Source organism: Anguilla anguilla, chromosome 6 (genome assembly GCF_013347855.1).
Source record: "Anguilla anguilla isolate fAngAng1 chromosome 6, fAngAng1.pri, whole genome shotgun sequence".
Classification (NCBI taxonomy): Eukaryota; Metazoa; Chordata; class Actinopteri; order Anguilliformes; family Anguillidae; genus Anguilla; species Anguilla anguilla.
The window spans coordinates 60,690,289-60,705,288 of NC_049206.1; the positions used below are offsets into that span (position 1 = coordinate 60,690,289).

At 47.7% G+C, this 15,000-nt stretch overlaps 1 protein-coding gene across 5 annotated transcripts in view; it reads right to left on the reverse strand.

Annotated features, from left to right (window-relative positions):
- Positions 1-15,000, reverse strand: part of pak5 (p21 protein (Cdc42/Rac)-activated kinase 5) — a 56,584-nt gene that overhangs the window by 26,245 nt on the left and 15,339 nt on the right. For 2 of the 5 annotated variants that reach the window (XM_035423896.1, XM_035423897.1), the window contains exons 2-3: positions 11,098-11,321; positions 7,890-7,934 (exon numbers count right to left, since the gene is read on the reverse strand). In XM_035423896.1, the coding sequence (XP_035279787.1) occupies positions 7,890-7,934; positions 11,098-11,301 (249 nt within the window). In that variant the 5' untranslated portion in view covers positions 11,302-11,321. Of the gene's footprint in view, positions 1-7,889; positions 7,935-11,097; positions 11,322-11,644; positions 11,771-15,000 lie in introns of those variants that run through there. The other 3 variants (XM_035423893.1, XM_035423895.1, XM_035423894.1) reach the window with 3 other exon arrangements.

Consider the following 15,000-nt stretch of genomic DNA (forward strand, 5'->3'; position numbering starts at 1 on the left):
CTTCCAACTCAGCGCTGCTTTTGCAGTGGCCGCGCGCTGCGGTGTCCCGCAACGGTGACTGTAACTTACTGTATGCAGTACAGAGCTACTGTAACCTACATTATGTATAAAATGCATAATAATAATAATATAACAAATGCGTTTTACAATTGTATTACATTAGCACTAGGCAACAAAAGCACACTCGTGCAAAACAAAGCAGCAACAGACATTTTTCACAGACGCCAGTCCTGGCTAATTGTCAAGACACATTTATACGACATGAGGAACCACTGGGCGTAATTAATAAGACATAACACACCCACTTCACCCAACAGATGCGTGGACACACGAGTGCACTAATTTGTTCTTACAGTTTTATACACATTTAAGTGCTCTCACAGAGATACGATAAAATTACTCCAGTTACTATGTGCCTTAATACAAGCCAAACAGAAAAGGCAGAACATTTTAGTGATATGATAGTTACGAAATAATGAACGTTAAAGCAATGAATTAGCTGTCGTATAATGGTAACTTAACTCTTCCCAAATTGAAATAATTATTTCCCCAGAGTAATTCGCCCTATACTTCGGCACAATAATCTTAATAATGAATGGCAGATTTGATTTATAATTGGCTGCTTAATATTCTGAAACATCTTTGCGAAACGATTACTTTTTCTTTAAATCAGAACAATCTTACGTCATATTTGCTCCATTAAGAATTTAGCAAATAAAATATTATTAACAAATTTAATCAGCAGGCTATTAAGTCTTATACCGACAAATTACTACGAAGCAAAGGCACGTTGTAACTGCACGCGCTATTTTTAAACGCAGTTGTGAAATAATTGCACTGATTTATGTGATACTCTCCAATGTAATGTATTGTAGCTCATAGCTTCTGCTGACATAATATAGGCCATTTTTCCAGGGCCGGACAGGGTTTTTAAAAACAATTATTTAAAGATAAAGAAGACAGTCTTATTAGCAGGCACACTTTTTAAACCTTCCCTAGCAAGGGGAGATGCGCCGTTAAAACCACGATGTTCTTTTAAAAAGTACTTTGGCGCCCTCTATCTGACAAGAAATGTAGCACGTAAGAGCTAAGAAGTCCACATCAAACACTCCTACGTTTGTTCCGAATCACGTCCAACTGTCCTCGGCTGGCTGGTGATGGAGACACCGACCTGCCCACCAGACAGAACTTCTAATCTAAGCAGGCGAAAGGACAGCAATTTCCCTCTTTCTGCAGAAACCCCTTAGAATTTCCAGTACATACAAAATTGCCCACCATCCTTTGTGTGTCAACAACACTGGCAGTAAAATTGCACCTGACTGCATCTAAAAAGAGGAGGAGGAACATGGTGTCCCTAATGGTACAGATTTGGACATTTAATGTGCGGCTTTAGGGTGGCACTTCACCAACCCATGATTTAGATGGATGGCCACACCTACAGCTGTTGCAGTTCACCATTCCGCCAGCAGGTGGGAGTGAAACACTGTATTCCAGCTACAGAATTGGGCCAAAGTCACTTGTATTAACAAGTCTTCCCACAAAAAAACAAAGACACAGATACTCACACACCGACACACACACAAGCAAACATGTACAGACACACATTCAAGCACTCTGACACACATACACCCACACTCTACCACACAAACAATCAGAAAAAGAACAGAAAAACTGACATTAAAAATTAATTCATGAACTGCACCATCGTCCTCAGAGTCAAAGGTAAGGCACTCACCTGAGTATTTTAGTTTAGACCTAAAATTCAGAAAAACCTGAAGCATCAATTTTGTGCCATGGAGATGATAAAACAGTCAGACATGGTTTATGTAACCCTGCAAGTTTTTGTATAAAGCAGAAGACTCTGAGTATCCTGTTCCATAGAGTTTCTGTATAAAGCAGAAGACTCTGAGTATCCTGTTCCATAGAGTTTCTGTATAAAGCAGAAGACTCTGAGTATCCTGTTCCACGGAGTTTCTGTATAAAGCAGAAGACTCTGAGTATCCTGTTCCACAGAGTTTCTGTATAAAGCAGAAGACTCTGAGTATCCTGTTCCATGTATTGTCTCTAAATGAGTAAACAGGGCTGTAAGGTCGAATGCTTGCACTATGTCACACTGAACATTAAATGTGCCAGTTTAACAAAGCATAGACAAGAGATACAATGCTTTGTTCTTTTTCGAAATCTGCACAATTCCCAAAAGTACCCATGCCATAATTGGATATGCATGGCATGTGAAATTGTGAAATTGGTTTTTTAATATTATTGCAACAATACACCCTCACTCTGTCCAACTGGATGAAAAAGCAACCCTTCTCCCTCTCTTCGACAGGATAAAAAACACAATCCATCCCTCACTTCTATTGGATAAAAAAAATATCTTCCCCTGTCCTATTGGATAAAAACATAATCCATTACTCCCTCTCATTGGCTAAAAAGGCACCTCCCCATCCCGGCGATTGGGCGAATGACGTCCATCAGTTACAGTGCTGGTGAAACTGAGAAGTGCATCGTGGGTACACCGTGTTCTCTTCAGGCTTCAGGCGAGCGAGACATCACGGAGAGGCCTTGGGGACCGGCCCTGTTCTCTCTCTCCCATTTTCTGTCTCCTTCTCTCAGACAGGCCCAGGTCCCTGGCAGCCTTGGTCTGGGCCGACACATAACCTCTGAACTTGACCCAATGACCCCTGACCCCCTGACCCCTGTGGGCGGGCTCTAAACGGCCAGTCCAGGAGTAATAATAATAACTAATAATAACTTAATTTATACAGCACTGTTCACAATGTTTTGCAGCCCAGAGTGCAGCACAGAAGAGCGTCTGCACTTACAGAATGGAGAGTAAACGCTGAGTATGCCTCCACACACAGAGACACAGCAGTGCAGAGCCACACAGCGCACTTAATTACAGTTCATCTGCCAGGGGGGCGAGAGCCTCCTGGGAGACTGGCTAATTACTCACCCATAAACCACCAGGTTTGGAAGAGTAGATGTGCCAGGTCAAACACATTAAAGTGCAGCCCTGTACCCTAAAACAGTCACGCACTACAGACGGATCTCCTCCAAGCCCTGTACCCTAAAACAGTCACACACTACAAAGTCATTACCTCCACACTAACACACCAAACCTGTACATTAACTGCGTAAAGCACTGATTTAACATATAGTAATTATTTTACATAAAAAAACATAAAAATGGTACATCCATGAGACTGAATTCCGCTCAGCAATTGCAAAAGCTTTAAGGATTCATTCAAGGCTAAAAACCTATTCCATCTTTAACATCACATACTACACACATTAAACACAGATGTCATAATCTTAGACTTCTTACCATTTTTACTTCTGAAAACCAGGACACAGAATTTCTCCTAACAACAATATATTCAGAATAATTTAACATGTACAGTATTTAAGTATGTTTGTGATATTTTTGGTTCTATGTAACAGTAGTATTAGTTCAGTAACATGTCACATTGTGACCTGCAGAATATGCAGTGTTTTCACACAGTGAGGCACTGCACATGAATGCTAAACGTCATAAGCTACAGCAATTTATATAAAACCACTGTGTGCTCCTGTAGCATAAAGCATAGATCATTACTCAGAAAGACCACTAGGGGGCACCACAGTCCCATATGTTTCAGCTTCTCGACATTATGACACATTTACAGCATCCCAGGGCTATAATAAGCAATATTTCAGTAATCGGGGTAATTAAATACACAGACAGACTAAATAAGCCTTCATAGCTCTTAAACAGCAACCTTAGATATTGTTTTATTATTTCTTTTGCTCACTGATAGGAGACGCTTGCTTATATACGATGACCCGAGTCCTGAAAGCTGTTTAGTTCCTCTGAACCAGCTGTACAGCTGTTTGCTCTAAACAAGATGCTATTACAGATTGTAATCTGGATGTGTGTGTGTATGTGTGCACGCATATCTGTGTGTGTGTGTGTGTGTGTGTGTGTGTACGCGTATCTGTATGTGTGTGTGTGTGTGTGTGCGTGCGAGTGCGTATACGCGAGTCCATGTGTATGTGCATGTGTGTGTCTTTGAACAAAAGAAATGTTCTGTGCTTCGATGATGTCAGACCGATTCTCTCATGCGCAAACTCCAGGGCTGCTGGGTAACGAGCGCTCACTAACAGAGCTTCCGCATCCACGGGAACTTCACTGCACACATTAACACAACCGAGGGGATTTTTAAAAAACTCAGGCTGTGTTTCTCAAAACCATATTAATGAATGAAAATTTCAACTAATTAACATCGCTTAGAGGGTAATTATGATCCTGGTTCCCTGGATACGCTCTACTCTTCGCCGCGAATCGCCGCCTCCCCCGCCTCCTCCTCCTCCTCCTACAGTGCTGTCTGCTGAGATCTGAGCGTGACGGACAGCTCCATTTTTTCCCAGCAGCCTTTTCAGCATTCAGACGAAGCGGTCTGGCGAGAGTGACTCCAGCAGACTGTGACCGAGGCACAGTTAGAGGCGCACCTGTGTTTTTAGCAGTTTCACTGTGACCACTGTGTGGTTAGAGCTGCGTCTGCGTTTTTAGCTCAGAAAGTTTGGGAACCCCCTTACCCCATACAGCCTGACATAGGGTCACATTACAGAGTTTTCGACATGACTGCACATGACTGGGAAAGTACTGGATTTAACAGGACACTGAACCCCCCCCCCCCCCCCCCCCCCAAGAGAACATGTCCCCTCAGTCAGCGCACGGCACAGAACCACGCCCACCTGTCAGACAGGTACAGAGAGCAGGCGCCACACTGGACTGAGGCAGAAGCCCTGGAAGGTTCAGCAGTGCCTCAACACCCCTAACGGATTCCCCTCCCCGCCTGAACGTCAGGACGGTGGAACACACTCCTGTACGACGACCCGGGCGGGTCTGACACAAAAACCACACGTGACGCTAAAAATAATTTTGCGCCTCAGCTGGAGCGTGTGATTTACAGCAGGGCTTGGCAAAGCCAGCGCCGCGGGGTCAAGCGAAGGTCATCCGGTTCGCGCTGAACGCTTTTACGGGTCGAGGGCTGCCTCAGTAAGGACCGGCCTGTCTGTTACTAAACAGGGAGCGCAGCAATAATAATCACACAATCAGACAGGGCTGGGAGGGGTTAAAAGAGCTTCATAATCTCACTGAGTCAGGTCACTGAACACTATGCAGACTGGGTCGGGTCACTGAACACACTGAACACTATGCAGACTGAGTCAGGTCACTGAACACCATGCAGACTGGGTCGGGTCACTGAACACACTGAACACTATGCAGACTGAGTCGGGTCACTGAACACTATGCAGACTGGGTCGGGTCACTGAACACACTGAACACTATGCAGACTGAGTCGGGTCACTGAACACTATGCAGACTGAGTCGGGTCACTGAACACTATGCAGACTGAGTCGGGTCACTGAACACTATGCAGACTGAGTCAGGTCACTGAACACTATGCAGACTGAGTCAGGTCACTGAACACTCTGAACACTATGCAGACTGAGTCGGGTCACTGAACACTATGCAGACTGAGTCAGGTCACTGAGCACACTGAACACTATGCAGACTGAGTCGGGTCACTGAACACTATGCAGACTGAGTCAGGTCACTGAACACACTGAACACTATGCAGACTGAGTCGGGTCACTGAACACTATGCAGACTGAGTCGGGTCACTGAGCACTATGCAGACTGAGTCAGGTCTCTGAACACCCTGCAGATTGAGTCGGGTCACTGAACACCATGCAGACTGAATATGCAGCAGATTCCCCAGAAACACAATCCCACCACTTTCCCCCTGCATGTGAGAACTACAGGCCTCCGGCCTCTTACAGAAATAACCTGTGAACTCAAACACCTCCCTGCACACACATTACTGCACACACAAACACACACACACACACTCACACACACACCACTGCACACACATTGCACTGCTCACACACTCGCAAACACACACTCTCTCTTTCTCTGTCTCTCACACACAAACACAAACAAACACACACACACACACACACACCACAGCAAGCAAATTGCATAAATACATACCACTGCAACCACACATGCACACACATACATCAACCAAAAAAACCACACTGAAAACATAACAGCCCTCCTGCCCAACACAGCACCATACACCCCAACACCAAACACAACCGGGACACAAACACTACTGTACACCCCAACACCACACACCAACACTACTATACACCCCAAACCCGCACACTACGAAACACCAACACCACGCTCCACTACAGTCCAGAAGAAAAACACCGTGTCAAAACTAAATCATGCACTTCCAAAACAACAGACCTTCTGAAAGTTGTAGGAAAACATAGCAACAACAATTCAACACACGTGCACACAGGCACACACACACACACACAAATGTAGTCCCATGAAAGTTACACAGATTCACTTGAAGCGGCATGCGTGGGAGCTGAGGGGTTCTATATAATTTGCGTTAGACCCACAGACTGACACGAGCACAAACCCCCATTAAGCCTTCAAGCTGTGAGGTCACAAATGTGTGATTAGAATGCTCTTCGCTGAACATTCTAATGCTGATGTCACAATCACTACTGGCAACTGGAAACCGACAGAGTTCTAGAACACCGACTTAGAATTTTGAAAAACCATTGCAAAAAAACCTACTCATCAAAGGGTTAACCCTGACCCCATTAAAGCTGTACCCCGTTAAAGCTGCACCCCATTAAAGCTGTACCCCATTAAAGCTGTACCCCGTTGAAGCTGTACCCCGTTAAAGCTGCACCCCGTTAAAGCTGTACCCCGTTAGAGCTGTACCCCGTTAAAGCTGTACCCCGTTAGAGCTGTACCCCGTTAGAGCTGTACCCCGTTAATGCCGCAGCGCCGTGGTCCCTGCTCGTAGTGTCGGTGGTTTTTGGCAGTGTGCCGGGGAAGAACGCACCTCCGCACGCATGCGCACGCTCCGGCCCTCACTGCACAGCGTCCTGTCGCCTCTCTCCTCGTCTGCTGCTCCCACACACTGCTCCTCCTCCTCCTCCTCCTCCTCTTCCTCCCTCCGGGCCTGCCCAGCTACAGTAACACCTGCCCTATCAGATTCCCCCCGTCCCCTGCCTGTCACCCTCCTGCCCCGTCCCATTCCACTGCCCCCTCCCCCGGGTTACTACGGTTACTGCCCCGTCCCCAGCACGGCCTGTCCTTAGACACCATGTTCACTGCCCCAGTCCTGCAGACTGCTCTTATAATACTATTGTACATAACACTGTATCAGTTATAATGCTGATTTTGCAATGTGAAGTGTAAGTAATGTTTCATCACAGATATGCATGCACGTATGACACAGTGATAACACTTTAAAAATGCCTGCCAGGAACCAGACGTAAGAGACTGAAAAATGGCGGCATAAATAAATTGCCAAGAAACATGACTGCGCAGGAGAACGTCTGTCAGCAGTCCAGAGAGCCTGGGTGCAGTATGACGCCATATTTTATGATAACAGGAAATTATCAGGAGCTATAATGAGCTGCATCTCCAACAATGAGAACCTACACTGGTACAGTACATCTGCATGACTGTTCACTGAACAGACCAGTCCGTATGACTACACGCGTGATACATCCTTACACACTACACATGTGATATACCTTTACACACTACACTTTACATCCTTATATGCTACACGTGTAATACATTCTTACACACTACAGGCGTGACACATCCTTACACACGTGCTGTTTCAGCGATGGCATGCAGTTGGCATGCAGTGATGGAGTGAATGTGGAGGAGAGGAGTGTGTGATCTGCTCCCACAACAGCATTACATGTGTGGGGGAACAGAGTGTGTGTCCTAATAATAAAACTGAAGAAATTAAAAGGAAGGGGAGGAGAGGAAGAGGGGAGGGAAGTCATACTTTTCGCGACGGCGTTTCAGACGACCGGACTTTCTTGGGAGATATCTGTGAAGAGAGTAAAATAATTATTTTCTTGTTTCCCCTCTTCAAAGATATTTCCTATAGCACTAATATACCACTAATATCTCCTATGCTACTAATAGATCCTATACCACTGATATCTCCTATGCTACTAATAGCTCCTATATCACTAATCGCTCCTATAGCCCTAATATCTCCCATAGCAATAATATACCACTAATATCTCTTATGCTACTAATAGATCCTATACCACTGATATCTCCTATGCTACTAATAGATCCTATACCACTGATATCTCCTATGCTACTAATAGCTCCTATATCACTAATAGTTCCTATACCACTAATCACTCCTACCACTAATATCTCCAATAGCACTGATATCATCTATACCACTGATCTCTCATATACCACTAAATCTCTTATACCACTAATTTATCATATACCACTAATCGCTCGTATACCACTCATTTCTCCAATAGCACTGATATGGTTCAGAATATGACTGAGCATTGCAGTATGTAGCGTCAGGGCTGTGTGGTGCTGTAGCTGCCTGCTCCCTGTCCCTCCGGCTCAAACACATTCACACGCTGTGTGGCCTGTGGTAATGCGTCCCTTCCCATTTTAATCTCGGGTCTGTTTCAGAGCGCGCGGGGGGGGGGGGGGGAGCAGTGTCCCTCTCCTCCATCTCACAGTGACCATATAGACCGCTCTCCTCTGGCAGCCATGATGATCTGTTTTATATGCCATACAAATATCCATGACCAGCCTGTGACCTGTGAGCCTGAACGGGACCATGGTTTACCCTGCATCTCTGACACTGGAGACAGAGTCTGCCAGACTGCCAGTGTGCCAGTGTGCCAAGGTGCCAGTGTGCCAGTGCACAGTCTGCCAGTGTGCCAGCGTGCCAGTGCGCAGTCATGCTTTAGGGCCTGATAGCAGTCCAGTTTGCTTTGCATTTTCACTTCAATGCTCCGATTGTTCCGAGCACAAATCTGTGATTGTGGTTTGCCTGTAGCATCTCCTGAACATGGCGCTCGCTCGCCCTCTCTCGCTCTCTCTCGCTCTCTCTCTCTCTCTCTTTCTCTGTGTGTGTGGGTGTGAGATCTATCAATCCTGGGATTTATTAGCTCCGTGATCTGATAAGTGTGTCTTTCTGTTCACATCGCTCATCTGATCAAGGCCAGCAGGACGTTCTTAAAGGTTTACACCACATTTCACCCGGTCTCACGGTTTCCTTGCTCTTAATTACTGTTACAAGGAGAAATGCAAATATTATTTTTAGCCATATTTGCTGACGTCATATGACTTACAGAAACATGTCACATGTAGAGCCATGTAAGACCATCATTACTGCCAGACTACCAAAAAAAACAAAAACTGTATGAGTTCTGATTTAGATGTATTACTTAGAGGAGAACCAATGTGAACTGTGGTTAAAAATGAATTGTGGGTAATTCCTGAAGCTTGCCTCGCTGCTGTAGTAAAAGTCAACAGCGCGACTGACTGCGAGCGATCGCGGGTGATGAACCGCCTCGTTACAGACTTTCTCAGGTAAACGAGAAAAACAAACAGCACAAACTGCGGAAGACAGGGCCCTAGCGTGTGGATACACACACGCGTGTGGATACGTGTGGATAGCACACGCGTGTGGATACGTGTGGATACCACACTCGTGTGGATACGTGTGGATAGCACACGCGTGTGGATACGTGTGGATACGCACACGCGTGTGGATACGTGTGGATAGCACACGCGTGTGGATACGTGTGGATAGCACACGCGTGTGGATACGTGTGGATACACACACGTGTGTGGATACGTGTGGATAGCACACGCGTGTGGATACGTGTGGATAGCACACGCGTGTGGATACGTGTGGATAGCACACGTGTGTGGATACGTGTGGATACACACACTCGTGTGGATACGTGTGGATAGCACACGCGTGTGGATACGTGTGGATACACACACTCGTGTGGATACGTGTGGATAGCACACGCGTGTGGATACGTGTCGACAGCACACTCGTGTGGATACGCGTGGATAGCACACTCGTGTGGATACGTGTGGATACGCACACGCATGTGGATACGTGTGGATGGCACACGCGTGTGGATACGTGTGGATACGCACACGCATGTGGATATGTGTCGACAGCACACTCGTGTGGATACGTGTGGATGGCACACGCGTGTGGATACGTGTGGATACGCACACGCATGTGGATATGTGTGGATAGCACACGCGTGTGGATGTCACGGAGAAGGAGACAGAGACACAGGGGAGAGCACGGCTACACCAACACACAACACTGACCACAAACAGGGAAAATAACGCTTCCTTTCTTCAGCAATAATGCATCGCAACAGCAAACAGTCCTGACACTCAAAATAAAATAAAAACATTCAGCTGGTCATAATGCATTTAAACAGTGAATATAATTTAGCTACAGCCTACACAGCAGACCCTAAAACAGGTCAGAACAGTCTAAAGACCATGCATCCCCATCCGCTGAGAAATATCAGCATGAAGGCCATTGATATGCTGAATAATTTCAGCAGGGACATCATTCATTGGCTGAGTAATTTCAGGTTTGTATGATGTGTATTTGCAAACTCTGTGGGAGTGTTGTCAGCTTGAGACTTTATAATTTCTACGATAATGTCACAGTCTGACTAGTTTTCATCTGTAGAATCACTTCTTAACGGCTTTTCATTTGCTATATAAAGGCTAATAATGTAGAATGAAAATCAAACCCTCACAGATCTCAGAAACTGACATCCGCCTCTGCTCCAGATAAACAGACACATTTAGAGCAATATCCGTTATCTTCTGATTGGGTGAATATAACTAGTTTCTGATTGGAGAAAGGCTGAATTTTGCTCTCTCTGGACTGGATGGATTGGACTGGTTGACACTGCTCTGAAGATTGGATGGTGTTCATTATAATCTCTTCTGATTGGAGGATGTTATCAATTTTACTCACTCCCAGTTGGAGGGATGGTTAAATACTTCTCTCTCCTGACTGGATAATGTTAATGTTACTCTCTCTCGATTGGAAGGCCAGGTGCATGACCCCCTCTCTCCTGATTGGTAGGGCAGGTGCATGGCCCCCTCTCCTGATTGGTAGGGCAGGTGTATGCCCCCCTCTCCTGATTGGCCGGAGGGGTGCGAGCGGGACGCACCTTCATGGGGGCCAGCTGAATGGGGGTGATGTAGGAGGGGTCCACCATGGGTTTGGGTCGGCTGGCGGTGTCGGCCAGCAGGCTCTGCCACTGCTGGGGCAGGCCCGTGAAGCGCTGCTGCCGGTGGTCGAAGCCCGTGTGCACCCGGTGCTGGAAGTTAGAGGGCGCGGAGATCTCCAGCCTCTTCTTCTTCTTCCCAAACATGCTGGAGATCCCCGACAAACCTGGGCGAGAGAGACAGGGAGAGAGAGAGAGAGAGAGAGAGAAAGAGAAAGTGATATTAGCACTAATAAACTAGGACCAGACCTAGTGAGTCCTTTACAAAACCCAAACTGCAAAAAGAAAGACACCATATTGCACTTTACTGTCCCGCAAACCATTGGGTCCACAGCGTTTAAGTAACGCTGCAGAAACGCTGCGGAAACGCTGCAGAAACGCTGCGGAAACGCTGCAGAAACGTTGCAGCAGCAGCACAGCAGGCCCTGTAAGGACAGAGCTCGCTGGCCCGCGGGGCGGAAGCAGACACAATCCCGCCTTTCATGCCCACCTGACGGCCCGATCGTCATGGCGACCTCGCCCACCTGGAGGGCTGAATTGTCAGGGCGACCTCGCCCACCTGGAGGTCCAGATCGCCATGGCGACCTCGCCCACCTGGAGGGCCGGATCGCCATGGCGACCTGGCCGACTCGGCCGCTAATGAATTAAGGAGCTTGTCTGGGATGAAAGGGGGGCTGTGGTGTGACGCGCACGCGGGAAACAAAGGGACAGGCAGCGCGAGGGCGTGGCAGCGCCGCTGTGCCAGGCACGGGGGGGGGGGGCATGGGGGGGGCAGATCACCCAGCTGGGCTGAGGGGGGGGGGGGGGGGGGGGCAAATCCACAGCTGGGGATGAATGCAGCTCAGTTATTACAGCAGTCTGAATGCACACTCTGTCAACCCCCCCCCCCCCCCCCCAAACTGACAACAACAGGATACCACACACCCTAGAGAGAGAGAGCGAGTGATTGAGAGAGAGAGAGGGAGAGACAGACACACAGAGAGGCAGAGGAAAGGAGAGAGAGAGGGAGATGGAGGGGTGAGAGGGAGAGGAACAGAGAGAGAGAGAGAGAGAGATAGGGGCGAGAGGTAAAAAGGAAAGAGAGAGGGGGAGATGAGGCAGACAGAGATAGAGGGAGGGTAAAAGAAAAGTAAAAAGGGAGAGAGAGGGGTAAAATGTGAGAGGCAGAATGAGATAAAGAGACAGAAAGAAAGAGTGCATGTGAGAGAGAGATAGAGAGCGAGGGAGAGCGTGCACACAGAAGAACAGAAGGCACAGAGGGCTGGTTGAAGTGATAAATGCAGTGGCTCTCATTCAGGGCGCTGAGAGCCCACGCAGCGGAGTCTGAGCTGATTTAGTACGCTCTGTCAGAGCGGCTGGGCTGGGAGGTCCTGATAAACCAGCGCTGCTGTTTACAGCCTTTACACACCCGCCTACTGAGGACCCGCATACACACACACCTGCTTACTGAGGACCTGCATACACACACACCTGCTTACTGAGGACCTGCATACACACGCACCTGCTTACTGAGGACCTGCATACACACACACCTGCTTACTGAGGACCTGCATACACACACACCTGCTTACTGAGGACCCATATACACACACACCTGCTTACTGAGGACCTGCATACACACACACCCGCTTACTGAGGTCCCATATACACACACACCTGCTTACTGAGGACCCGCATACACACACACCTGCTTACTGAGGACCTGCATACACACACACCCGCCTACTGAGGACCCGCATACACACACACCTGCTTACTGAGGACCCGCATACACACACACCTGCTTACTGAGGTCCTGCATACACACACACACACAGACCCATAGACACACACACACACAGACCTGCACACACTCACACACAGACCTGCACACACACTCACACAGGCCCATATACACACACCAGACCCGTACACACACACACACACACAGACACTCACGCAGGCCCTGTATACACACACCCACTTATAGAGGTCCCATATACACACACAAAGGCCCGTATACACACACACTCACACAGGCCCTGTATACACACACACTCACACAGCTCCATACACACACACACACACACACACACACGCCCGTACACACACTCACACAGCTCCATACACACACACACACACACACACACACGCCCGTACACACACACACACACACACACACACACGCCCGTACACACACACCCACACTCACGCAGGTCCATACACACACACACACACACACACACACACACGCCCGTACACACACTCACACACACACACACACACACACACCAGGCCCGTACACACACACACACACACACACACACACACACATACACACACACACACACACACACACACACACACACACACACACATACACACACACACACACACACACACGCCCGTACACACACCACCACTCAAAGCCTGTGTCTCTTCCACCTTCACAGCCACAGGCCCGTTTGTTCTGTTCATCCTCTACAAGCGAACACTTTTCCGAACAGCTAGAATGACTCTGTCTTGTGTTTTAACACTTAAGAGCACTGTCCCTTATTCACTTTTACGGCCTTGTCTGATATTTTACAGCATTCCATTTCTAACCACAAGGACATTTTGTCCGTAACTTTTGTTGACGAGAGTGTGAATTAAACAGCATCACAAGGGACAGTGTGAAAAAGGAGACATGGTATGAGGATCTAACTGAACTGCCGGACTAACTGGCTTAAATCTTTCACTCAAAAGTTAAGCACAAAGCACCATAGAGATGAGATCTCCCACAACCCCCCAGCCCTGATAGATTTCATCACCTCCATCGACCAATCACATTAAGGCTCTGGACAGGGACAGTTACCAGAGGAGAATGTCAGCGAGCGGGACCATATTCATCCCCCCACCCCCCCCCCCGAGGAACCAGCACATTCAAGAGCAAATAGAGAAACAAATAAAGGTCCTTCTGTTGACTATGATTAAATGAATGAACGTTAGGAGATTATTTTGCACCCAGCTGGCTCGTCAGTTCCTCCTGGAGCAGGAGCGGGGAGCAGGAGGACTCTGAGAGTGGATGTGAGGAGGAGGGCGGAGTTCATTGGAGATTATCTCCTGATTGACACCTCTCTCCACCTAACAGATTCAGGCTCAAGACCAGCTCAGACAGGAACCTGGAGCCTGAGTATATGAAAGAGCCAGAGCCTGTGTGGGAGGGGTCACTGTGGGGGCAGAGTTAAAGTGGGCGGGGCCAAGTGAGGGGCAGGGTTGAAGTGGGCGGGGCTATGTGTGTTGCACAGGTAATGTGGGCGGGGCCATGTGAGGGGCAGGGTTAGAGTGGGCGGGGCTATGTGAGTTGCACAGGTGATGTGGGCGGGGCTATGTGACTGGTCCCTGTGTCACTCCTTCCTGCCACCATCTGTCCCCAATCTGAGTAACGGCAGTGGGCTCCTCCTGACCGGCCCTGACTGGAAGCTCCCCAAATCCCATCAGCCCCGTGGAGCTGATCTGGGTCTATTTCAGACCTCTGTGGAGCTCAGGAACCAGTGTGGGCTACGCCAGGCCTTCCAAGAGTCACGACAAACACGACACGTGATACCAGCCAACGCACCTATGACATCATCTTATCGCACAGGCATAACATACTTATTTAACCGTTTCTTTGTAAGGGATCATGCACAATATTAAATATAAATGTTGCAATTTCAGATATTGCACCAGAAGCTTATTTTTATCTACAGTTCCTCAGCTGGTTACAATACAAATACATTAATAAACTCTTCTTTATAAAAAAAAAACCTTCAATACCGAGTATGTTTAATACGCAGCGCTTTGTGCTTTGAATGCGGATATTAAACACGGCTCCATGTCCAAATGACC